A 12,227-nucleotide genomic window follows, 5' to 3' on the forward strand; every position below is an offset into this window, starting at 1 on the left:
CGATTAGTTGTGTTGTGTACTGCATGATTTTTCTGATACATTTGTCCATCTCATGTCCATACTTAATCGACTTAATCATTATGTCATTTTGCGTCTAATTTTTTTGTTTTGTTTTATGGAATATTTTCATTAAACTATGATAGCTGAATTAATTGTTTTTCTTCACTCTAGGGACATTATCATCTAAGTTGTAACACATTGATCATTTTACCTCCAAACCATGCTAGAAGCACACTGATAAATTCTTTCTCTTTAAATATCATCCTATATTCAGAGCAGATCTGCCAAAAAGCTTCCCTTGTTCTTCTACCTCCGTAAGGATATGTTACAGTTAATTAGGCAATGGTTTGTTTTATATTGTTTTTTTTCACATAGGCTGAGATTTCTAGAAACACCCTACCTAGTCCTCACAGTTACACGTTTACTAATCATCAGCAACTGTGGCCTGTTAATTTGTTTTGTTTTTTTGTTTTTTTTTTTGGTGAGAAGATCAGCCCTGTGCTAACATCCGCCAATCCTCCTCTTTTTTTGGTGAGGAAGACGGCCCTGGGCTAACATCTGTGCCCATCTTCCTCCACTTTATATGGGACGCCGCCACAGCATGGCTTGCCAAGCAGTGCGTCAGTGCGCGCCCGGGATCCGAACCAGCAAACCCCGTGCCGCCGCAGCGGAGCGCGCACACTTAACCGCTTGCGCCACCGGGCCGGCCCCCTGCTAATTTGTTTTTTATAAGTGAAGTTATAAATTTCCATTTTCTTTCAGTGTTTCTTAGCTTCATTTTTCTGGCCTTGTTCATCAGTTCTTAAGATCAACTACATTTGAAAAATCAGAGACCTACATTTTAAATTCTGTATCTTAACTTCACCTCTGGCCAAACCACCTGCCAAGCGTAGTAATTAAGAGAAGAGAGACATCTGGTGGCCGTAGTCAAAAGTGTCACAGTGGTCATGTGACTAGAGAGACAGCTGGGGCTGGGGGTTTTCATGAGGGGAAAGGGATAGACAAGGAGTGGGTCACTGGAGACCACCTGTGGAGAAAAGCCCCCGAAAATTTGAAGAAGCAAAGAACAAACTATTCACCAGCTGTCTGAATCGCAAAATCACAGGGCTGATTGAGCGACCTGAACTGGGAACAGAACAGAAGGAAAACAAGTGAACCTGGTCATCTCTGAGGCAACGTGCAGCAACGGTTAAGGCCTGCTGGGAGGTACAGACAAAAATTCTCATGTTATATTATAATAATATAGTCTTACAGTGCTGTGTGTACTTGATGCATTGTTCATGTACACACACACAAACATTTAAAAACAAAACACCTTCTCCAAAATGCTGGAAGTTTCTTATATACTACTATTTTTTTCTAACCACATTCTAATTTAATAATGACTAGAATTCAGAAATGCGTGACTTTAAACATTAAAGATTTTCCCATGTGTGGACAGGTATTTGTAATTTTGATTTTTTTCTGCAGACCTTGGGTCGTCATTTTTTGTTCTCCCTTTTTGAATCAGTGATTAACATGTAGAATATTAATACAATCTTAAATTCTTTTGTGTGACAATTTTATTAGAAAGCCCGGGTTGCCTTGACATCCTGTATGCATTTATTACTCGGCATGGCATGCATTCTGGTATCTCACATATTCTGTTTCTCAATAATTCTTTAAAGTGTTTTTGTGAGAGATATGTGTGTGAGAGATATATATGTTGGTTTTAAGCAGGTGCTTCTATATCTTTTATTTGTTGGCTGGATGAATTTGCATTTTCAGTAGGTCTTTCATGGCATGAATATTTTCTAAAAACTATTTTTTTCAGCTAATAATTATTAAATACTTACTAGATGCCAGGCGCTGTTCTAAATATTAATTTAATTTCTCTGAAGAATCCTGTGAGGTAGGAACTATTGTTATTCTGTTACCCTTCTTTTGCCATATGGAAACCAAGACACAGAGAGGTTAGTTAACTTGGTGACGTTTACACAGCTAGAAAATGATTGTGCTCGATTTTTATTCCAGCTAGTCTGGCTCAGAGTCAAGCTCAAAACCAGTACACAATACCTATCTCTGAGTCAAGAAAACACGTGGTGTAGCATTGTTACCATCTTTTTAGGATACTCCTTTAAGTATCCATTCTGCTGCCTACAGGCAGCTCCTCTGATGTTTCCTACAGTGAGGAGAGAACCTGTTCTAACATTTCAGAATTTGCCGTATCCCCATAATTTTTTCATAAATATTTTGAAACATTTTCTTTCGGTGTATTTTTCAATTTAAGGATTTTTTTTTCCTGTTTATACACAAATTTCTAACTATTGAATTCATGTTTCTATTTATTCTCTTTATTATTCAGGGAGAAATTTTGAGATGGGTAGCTTTGAAGTAGCTGTGAATCATTTTATTCACCAGATTTGGGCAGAAACTATTGTTCTTATTAATTTTTTAAAAATCAAATTTTGGCTTTTTATCCAAAGATTCTAAAAGAGAATTTTGGGGCCTTCAGTGCATTCTTTGGGGGTTAAGTACTGATATTTGTATAAACTCCTGTATAAGTCTTGCCAGTGAACCTAATTTTATGAGTTGGTTAAATATCCTGGATTTTATCCCTTCAACAGAGTTACCACAATGGCACTTTCATAAAACAGTCAATGACCAAGTTCAGTACTGCCAAAAGAGCTTGCTTATGTGTTCGAGAGAGCATCTGTTTAAAATATGGATGTAACAGTTAAAATGATTTTCCTTTGTGTACGTTTGGGTTCATAGTTTCACCATCAAAACAAACGAAAAATACTTTCATTGTGTTTTGTGTATGTAATTGAGAAAGTATTCAAGGGAATTTTGAAAAATCACTTAATTGCAAAAATGTTTATAAACATTTTGAAACAAACAAATGTATGAGAAAGGATAATGTTAGAAATTCCCTGTCCAGTTGACTTTTTCTTTAGTAGGTTACATGTATTAAGGATGTTTATGGGAGAGAGCCCACATAACGACAGCAGGCCTAGAAAGTGCAAAGGACAAAAACTTTTAGTAAAAGAGTTTGGACTGAAGAGAAAAAGCAGGAATGTTTTCCTAGAAGAGTAAGGAGAGGAAGTAAGGAAAATAGGAAGAGACTTAATTTATGTTATGGAACCAGAGACATGACAATGGGAATGACAGTTTGATTAAGGGGAAGTGAATAAGAAAATGGATACTCATACCAGGGTAAAGGTTAGGTGGCTGAAAAAGAGAAATAGATTGAAGTCTTAGATGGGAGTGAGATAAATCAGCCAGTGGCTAGAGGAGCTGTGTGTCCTAGACCAGGAGTGATGTCCCCAAATGCCTGCAGATAACTCCTGTAATGCTATAAAGCCTGGCAGACTAAGTTGGGTAAGACTGAACTTATGCATTTCCTCAACTGTAATATAGCTCAAAAGCATTCATACCCTGGGATTTCTTTTCACTAAGTATAATTCTACACTTAAAAGCGATGATATATGCTGGCAGTTCTCCACCCTAGTCAAGTATTGGAATTGTTTGTTGAATATATATACAAATCAGCCAGTGGCTAGAGGAGCTGTCTATAAGTGACAGTTATATGTCATCTATATCTGTATATGACTGCTCCTCTATATATGAATGGTATATTCTGATACTTTGATAGGGTTAGTCTGTGGAGGTGGTTCTGGGCATTTCATATTTTTATAAGACCTATGCTTCATACCATAGTTTTATTTGTTCCAATGTTTCCTGTGACCTATTAGCCATGACTTATTTGCAGGGATTTTATCTGATGGGCCTAGCTCACATGTTGAATGAATGGGGTTCTGTGAAGCCAGGTTCACTCTGAGGGTGAAAGAAAGGTGAAAAGGAAGAATATGAAGCCATGCAGGTTCCAGAGTGAGCCACCCCTCCCTCAAGCCACATGACCAAGTACTACAGATGGAGGGATCCATTTTTCATATATATCTATACGTGTATACCTTTTTAATATTTCTGTTCTGACATTGATGATTTTTTTTTTTGTGAGGAAGATCAGCCCTGAGCTAACACCCAATGCCAGTCTTCCTTTCTTTTTACTGAGGAAGATTAGCCCTGGGCTAACATCCGTGCCCATCTTCCTCTACTTTATATGGGACGCCGCCACAGCATGGCTTGACAAGCGGTGCATCGGTGTGCGGCAAGGATCCGAACCTGCGGACCCTGGGCCGCCGAAGCGAAGCACACATGCTTAACCGCTTGCACCATCGGCCGGCCCCGAACATTGATGATTTTTGACTCGATGTCATTGAAAAAAATTTAGAAAAGGGAAAATGAGGAGGAAGGAATAGAAAAAAGGAATAAATTAGATGTAAAAATAAAAGTGAGGTTTTATTAATGATATAGTAGGCAAAATAAAGTTGGGGAACACTCATCTAGACCTCTAGTGTAAATGAAGATGTGCTGGGATGTGTATCAAGGGTGGCTCACACTATGTGTTTTTGCATGAAATTAATATATTGTATACATTCTAATTTTATTTATTTTCATTAATTAAAAATCATGTTGAGATTTCAGTTTTACCTATGACCTCACACCTTTCTGTTTTCCTCTGCACTGCTTGACATTTCTTCCTAGCTAACTCTCCTCTTATAAGAAGTATATTTGTGGAGGGGAGTGGATAGTGAAAGTCAGCAACCTAAAAACTCTCATTTGGGGGCAGAAGAATATAACCACTTAATTACTTCAGAAGTATTACAAACCATATGCCATTCAGAGCTTTGCTTTTCTCTTCTGGTCTGGGTCTTTTCTCTCCCTCCCCGGGTCTCCTCTCTCTTTTGACTTGAGTAAGTCTGAAGTTATACTATGTGGTCCCTCGCAGGCCATAGTTTCATTCTAAGGATCCACAATAGGCATTTATTTATTAACCAGGATGGGGAACGGTGTGTCTTTTTTTTTTTCCTTTTAATTAGAGTGACTCTTAAGTGTAGAAATTTTCAAAAGCTGCAGCAGGCATCTAAGGAGAAATTTTTGGTTTCAAACCACATTTAGATCCAATTCTTTTTTTTTTCCATGGGATTAGCCTTGTTTAAAACACCAATAATCTCATTAAAGGCCTCTCATGGGCCGGCCCTATAGACTTTGTAATGACCTTAATCAAGTATTACCCCTGCCCTACAAATAATCCCCAAGTCTACAAAACGTATGTTCCTGTCTCTACAACTGGAGAAGGTTGAAAAGGGATTAATAAAGGAGAGAAGGGGAGCTTGCTAGGGATTGCAGGCAGATCAGACAGGCGCAGCAGGCCAGGAAGAGGGTCCAGAGGCAAGTGATTACGACTCTCTCAGACTTTTGCAGAAAAAGGAGTCACCCAATAAATGTCTGGATAGAGATAGAGAAGAAAAGGAAGAAGTTTTAATTTGCAATTGTTTATGTACCTTTTTGTCTTTCCAAACACAGGACTTTTATGGCCAGGGCTTCTTCATGGCCAGGCTTATATTTTGTCCAGTACAGAGAAGGCCGTCAAAATGTGTACCATTAGATAGGCACATTGAAAGAACTGAGAGGGAAAGTCCCTTGACCTATAAATCCACCCGTCTTTACATATTATTTCTACATTCCCCAAGGAACCATTATCTAATTGATTAGTTGCTAAGTGCAAATAAAAAGAAACGTGGAGTGGAGCTCTTTACTCAGCGTCTTTGGGCTGCTAAGAATACACTCAACTTACAAATGCGCGTGCAAAAAATAATGGATGACAAGACTAAAGCTTCTCAGCGGAATGAAATCTGTACCTCCCCTTTCAGCCAGTCCAAAGAGCGAGGTTTCATTGGCCAATCAAAACACTGAGATGTTAATAACTATTCACCTAGCTCCACCTCTTTGCTGACCTAATTTGGAAAAACTCCACCAGAGCATGTTGTTTTCAATCAGGTCCGCAAATGTGCTATTTAAAGATCTGCGTCAAGTCTGAGAAGTCATTGCGGTAACAACCATGTCTGGCCGTGGTAAGGGCGGGAAGGGCTTAGGAAAAGGAGGCGCCAAGCGCCACCGAAAGGTGTTGCGTGACAATATCCAGGGAATCACCAAGCCTGCCATCCGGCGTCTGGCTCGCCGCGGGGGCGTCAAGCGTATTTCGGGTCTCATCTATGAGGAAACTCGTGGGGTGCTGAAGGTGTTTCTGGAGAATGTGATCCGGGACGCTGTCACTTACACCGAGCACGCGAAGCGCAAGACGGTCACTGCCATGGACGTGGTCTACGCGCTCAAGCGCCAGGGCCGCACTCTCTACGGCTTCGGCGGTTGAGAACAGAGGATGTGCGGTAACTGCAGCACTAAAAACCAAAAGGCCCTTTTCAGGGCCGCCCACGAAGTCACCCAAAGAGCTGTTGAGCGGAAATGTTAAAGTTTAGTAGGTAAAATCGAAAGGCGGCATGTATGAGATCGCTGGTGCGTTACTATTTTATAATGCAGTTAAATAACCAGGGGGCATTTTACTAACGTGTTCAACTCATAAAAAGCGCAGGGTGCAAGTATCCAGAGGGTTATAACTGAACACGACTGAATGATGCCAACAAAAGTGATTCCGTGAAAGAAATGCAAACGTTTTATGTATTTCAAAGCATTCCCAAAGATCCTTTGTACTTAGCCGGATGACTGGAGGCATCCATGGCACAAAGGGTCACACATAGCCAACTTACACAACAAGGCTATGTAAATGAAGGCTCTCTGGGGACAAGCTTTCATTGGACGATACTCGGTGTAGTGCGAAAAACCACTTAAATTGCGGCGGGCGGGTGGGATTCCAGGGCCATTTTCCTATTGGCCAAAACAATTGAGGGCTTTAATCGCCGTTCCTGGAACTGGAGGAAAAGCTTTGGTTGGTTAACTTGGTTTTTAACCTGATGTATGCTTGGCGCTACAAGGCGCCTTGAGCAAAGGCTGTGCATGTCGCCAAACCGGTTCTAGATGGAGTCGAGTAGCGCTGGGAGACCGGCCAGCTGCTGGGCGGGATGAGGCCAGTCCTTCATTCTTTTCCTCTGTGATGACAGTCTGGCGTCAATCTACTGCTGGGCACAGCGGTCAGACAAGGAGCTCACTGCCTTGTCGGGAAAGTGCAGCTCATTCCTGCAACAGGCCACCATATCCAAGCAAGGCATGGGCTGAGGCTGATTCCGTAGAAATTGAAACCTTTATGTTGAGTGGTTTTCCATTATAGGACACAATTTAATTTTTTTTGAGGCCCAACTACTATACAAATGAGTTCAAAAAGGCTAGGTCCTAGTGAGTTATCTATTGAACTTGTATGTCAAAGAACACCACATACAGTTTATGTGTTGGGCTTTGTTCAAAGTTGCCCCAAATACCAAGGCCCAAAGTAAGATTAACAGTTATGAATTTAATATTTACAATTATCTTTAAATAAGAATGCTATGTCACAAAAGTGAAAACTGAAATAAACTGATTTTAAAACAAGAAAGATGCTTTAACTCAGACCCTAAGAGTTTCCTAACACACGCAGTTTTTGTGATTTAGGAAAGTTCAATTCAGACCCTAACACCCCTGCAACCTCCAACATTTCCTCTATAAAGGTTTTAGGGTTAACATTTTTCAGCCCGTGGAGTGCAATCTGCATAAGCCTATACACTATGTTCATAAATAAAATATATAGAATTAGTTGTATTAAAATAATTATCACTCCAATTGTTTTGACAATATGTGCCTTTTTTTTTTTTAATTTTATTTATTTCCCCCAAAGCCCCAGTAGATAGTTGTATGTCATAGCTGCACATCCTTCTAGTTGCTGTATGTGGGACGCAGCCTCAGCATGGCCGGAGAAGCGGTGCGTCGGTGCGGCCCGGGATCCGAACCCCGGGTCGCCCGCATCGGAGCGAGTGCACTTAACCGCTAAGCCGCGGGGCAGCCCTATATGTGCTTTTTAACACATCAAATAACGTCTAGAACCTATAGTACTTCGTAAATAATAAGTGATATTTCACTATTCTTGCAAATGTAAACTGAAAATACTTGGTTTCTGTCTGTTGATCATACTGTGGGAGATCAAAATTGGCCACTCTGAAATGTCTCTTTACCTTGATTATTTTCTCCGACACACATCTGACCTCCCCCAGACTGCCTAAAGGAATTTAACTCTGGGTGTAGACAGACTGGCAGGGTCCTCACTAAGCCCATTCTTAAAGTTCTGTTTACCAAATATTTACATTTGTAAAGGTATCTCTCTGTGTAGTGGGAAGACTGGGGGGTGGGGGAGATGGCTTTATCTGTGAAAACTCTTATTGGGTGGAAGACAAAGACTTAAATCTACTACTCTTGATCACTATAATTCCTGTTTCTCTGGCCACGTTCTCTATAGGTGGTCCTGCAAAGCATTGTCTGACAAACATTTACATTTCCCTCTCCATGTAAATTATCTTCCCCTCTGAAATCCCAAAACACCACCCACCCCCAGCATCCTCCTCCATCTTTAGCTGAAGATGGCATTTAAGAGGAGAATCTGCTATTGTGTTGAGAAACTCAGTGTGTCTGGTTTCTCCCACGTATATGTTATTAAATTTGGTATCATTTTCTCCTGCTAATGTCTTATTTGACCAACCAGAAAAACCTTAATAGAAGGGGTGAAAGGGGATTCTCCCTCTTCCCTGACAATACAATCTAAGGAAACTTCAGTTGAAAAATATGACTCAAAAACTTCCCACAAACACCTTTTTCACACCTTGATTTCTGTATATTGACTCCTAAAATCTGGACACCAAGTTAAGTCTTGGTTAGGACAGCACCCACATATGATGGTATAAACTAGCACATAGCACTTCCCAGGAAAAAAAAAAAATTTGGTCAGAGCAGATCTCCACTTTGCTCAACAAACCATAGTACCAGAAATGTATTTAGAAGTTTATACTGCAAAGCAACTTTTTTGTAAGTATAGTGCACATACTGTTTTTTGGATTTGGTATTACTTGGATATCCTTATCTGGGATCTTTTACCACGTCTCTGTGACTACTTCACCTCACCAAAACTACTGGTTTATGAGCAGGCAATGACGTTGGCCTCGTCGTCTTGAAAACTTCTAGAACCTTCCAATGCCACAGCATTTTAGGACTACTTAAGTGGCTCTTAAAAGAGCCTTTAGGTTCTTTGAAAACTGGCTTTCCATGAAGCTTACTTCTCAGACACCACCTTCCTACGGTTTGTTTTTCGCTGGGTCGATTTTGACCTCCTGCCCATCGCTGTTCTGCTTTTTGCAGGACTCTTGAGTTGTTGCTTGCTCTTGGCTCCTTTAGACTTGCTACTGCTCCTGGCAGGTTTCTGAACTGCTGCTGTCCCTGGTTTCCTGGCTCGCTTATCAGTCGTAGCCCTGTTTGGAGACTTGGAGTCTCTGGACAAAACCACCTCCCTGGTCTTTGCAGAAGCGGTCTTCTTGACCCTGCCCTTAGTGGGCGCAGGAACAGCCTTTTTGCTGAGCTTGAAGGAGCCAGCGGCGCCAGTACCCCTGGTCTGTACCCGAGTGCCGTTGCTCACTAAACTCTTCAGACCTAATTTTATGCGACTATTGTTCTTTTCCACGTCGTAGCCAGCGGCTGCCAGCGCCTTCTTGAGCGCAGCCAACGACATACCCCCTCTCTCTTGAGACAGTAACAGAGCGTCAGTGATTAACTTTGACACAGACAGACCCGGAACCTTGCGGCCTACAACAGTCAAGCCACTTGGCTTCTTTCCTCGTTTCTTAACTGACGATTTCTCCATAGAAGTCACAACAAGTTTCACTGAGGCTGCAGGCGCAGTCTCAGAGATAGCCACATCGCACAACAAGAAATAACATGCAGCGACCGGCGTGAAACGCCTGAAGAGTCGCAGGGCCTTATATAGGGCAGGGTGCGCTGTGATTGGTGCATCGCCCAGGCACCGCCCCCGCCCCTTGTGGGAGGAGCAATTGTGTTTGTTTTACCCCCAAAAGTTGAATCCCACAAAAATCCTCTGCGCAGAATCGCCCAGGTACCACTGCCGAGTGATCCACGGACACTCAAATTTCTCATGCCTTTTCGCCTTTTAATGAAAAACAACCCTGTATGCCAAGACTAATTGATAAAGCCCTCAATTTTCAGCAAAATTCAAAGAGAAGAACAAAATTTCCTCTTTTCCTTGTAAATTTAAAAGCAGTTTTTAGCAAGAGACCTAACTCATCTCTTCTGAGTGTTCTTCCAAATGGTTGGCTTCCAATCAATGGAGAAAATCAATTAGTCACGCCCTGATTTTTATTGAAAACTATCTATGTACATGAGGGAAGTAACACATCTCTTAAATGTCTCACTGCAGAGTTAGAAGATGCTTATAGAGTTGTCTAGAAACTGCCGAGTATGATCTTATTTGGGCATATGCAATCTAATAAATCATAATCTCTAAAGCATTTGCGTTGCTTGTGACTAAAACCACTCCTCAGACCCTGCAGCTTGATAGAAAACCCTCAAGGATGGAGTAAATAACATGGATCTTACACATGATATCTACTTGGCCAAAATCTGATCACCCTAGTGGCTGGTGTCCTCAATTGAGTTTTGCTTCTGGTTTCATTAATTCAACCCCCCACTCCCCGCCACCACCCACTTCCAAACACACACACACAGAGAAACAGATACAGTGCCTGCCCTCAATTTACTATAAAATGTGAGGCAGGATCCCTGGCCTGAAGAGCTCAGTGGAACCACAGACCCAGATCTCTAACAGGACTGGTATCGCAGGTGTGTCTGCAGAGCTTTGGGAAAAGTTATTGGAACAATATCCAGGATGCTTCTCTGGCTTTGTCCTAGGACTCCTCTTTGTCAGAGGTCCAGATATACGAGTTTGCTCATGAAGGCCAGGCTTTCCAGAAGGGTGCTGAGGGAGCAGTTTACTGCGGCCAGAGCCCAGAGTTCAGCACAGGAAAACTCCATAGGGACCGTCTTTGGAGATCCCCAAATGCCTGCATGAGAAATTTGGTTGTTATGCTGCAGGCTGGGGACGACCAGAGGTTTTTAAGGAGAGAGTTTGTGTATCGTTGTTGTAGTTGTCTTGTTGTTGTTGTGGTTGTCTTTGCTTTAGATTTTTCACATAAACAGTCCTTACTGAGAAGGGCCCAATGTCAGAGGTCGGTAGTCTGTTGCAATAGTCTCACAAGGAAGACAAGGGCTTCACTTAAGGAGACAGTGTGAGAAAGCAGAGAGTCAACATTTGAAATATTTCTGAAGTAGAAATCAAATAAGACTTTCAAACGTCTGATTGCAAAAGTGAGGTAGAAAAGTCCCTTTGTCTCTCTCTGTGTCATGCATACACACTGACACAGTCCCATACACACACACCTGAAAGAAAAATTCAGGAAACAATACTACCTTAAGTTCCTGTATTCTGATATAGTCTAATCTAGCCTATTTTATTTTTTTTAAATGCTGGTTGCAGACCATGAGATTGATTTCACAGCCCACTAATACACTGTGACACTCAGTTTGAAGAATCTTTCTCCTTAGGGAGATTACAGGTGCATCTTATCAAGGACCCTATGCTTCAACATGTATTTGGTTTCTCTGACCCTTGGTGATCCCTGACAGTTCCTGCCATCAAATGACAATGACTTAGGTGTCGAGTTGTGGAGTGGATTGACTCTTATATTTTTGGGTTGACAGAACATATCATTCTGTTGCTTTAAAAGTAGCATAGAACTAGACAATTTTTAAAAATTCTTAGATTCCACAATTTAAAAGCCAAAGAAAGAACTATGATTCATATTTTGCATTAGAAATCTAAAAGATACCATAAAAACTCACACATACATATATATAGTGCTTACTCTGTGCCAGTCATTGTTTCAAGTTGTTTCCCCCTCTCAAAAAAAAAAAAAGGTGGGCGGCCGGCCCAGTGGTGTAGTGCTTAAGTTTGCACGCTCGGCTTCAGCAGGCTGGAGTTGGTTCGAATCCTGAGCACGGACTTACACACCACTCATCAAGCCATGCTGTGGCAGCGTCCCACATACAAAATAGAGGAAGATTGGCACAACTGTTAGCTCAGGGACAGTCTAGCTCACCAAAAAAAAAAAAAAAAGGAAAAAAATATAGGAACTCATTTCACAGATGAAGAAACTAAGTCACAGAAAAGTCACATAACTTGCCAAGATCTTAGGGCTAGTGAGCAGAAAGGCTGGTATTTGATTCCAGGAAGTCTGCCTTCAAAAGCCTCTGCTCCTCTTGTCTCATTCTTCGGCCTCTTTTAGGTAGCTACAGATCTCACC

General features: G+C 41.4%; 2 protein-coding genes across 2 annotated transcripts; one reads left to right on the forward strand and one right to left on the reverse strand.

Annotated features, from left to right (window-relative positions):
- Positions 1-5,929: 5,929 nt before the first annotated feature.
- Positions 5,930-6,374, forward strand: LOC101389286 (histone H4). Its single transcript, XM_014788702.2, has one exon. The coding sequence runs from the start codon at positions 5,945-5,947 to the stop codon at positions 6,254-6,256; it is 312 nt and encodes a 103-aa protein (XP_014644188.1). The 5' UTR covers positions 5,930-5,944; the 3' UTR covers positions 6,257-6,374.
- A 2,756-nt stretch (positions 6,375-9,130) lies between these two features.
- On the reverse strand, positions 9,131-9,757 carry H1-6 (H1.6 linker histone, cluster member). The gene has a single exon (XM_014788786.2). The coding sequence runs from the start codon at positions 9,713-9,715 to the stop codon at positions 9,131-9,133; it is 585 nt and encodes a 194-aa protein (XP_014644272.2). The 5' UTR covers positions 9,716-9,757.
- Between the last annotated feature and the right edge of the window lie 2,470 nt (positions 9,758-12,227).

Source organism: Ceratotherium simum, chromosome 13 (genome assembly GCF_057802395.1).
Source record: "Ceratotherium simum simum isolate JZ-2026a chromosome 13, ASM5780239v1, whole genome shotgun sequence".
Classification (NCBI taxonomy): domain Eukaryota; kingdom Metazoa; phylum Chordata; class Mammalia; order Perissodactyla; family Rhinocerotidae; genus Ceratotherium; species Ceratotherium simum.

Coding starts and splice junctions, on each gene's coding strand:
- LOC101389286 (XM_014788702.2), top strand. CDS start 5,945: ATGTCTGGCCGTGGTAAGGGCGGGAAGGGCTTAGGAAAAGGAGGCGCC.
- H1-6 (XM_014788786.2), bottom strand. CDS start 9,715: ATGGAGAAATCGTCAGTTAAGAAACGAGGAAAGAAGCCAAGTGGCTTG.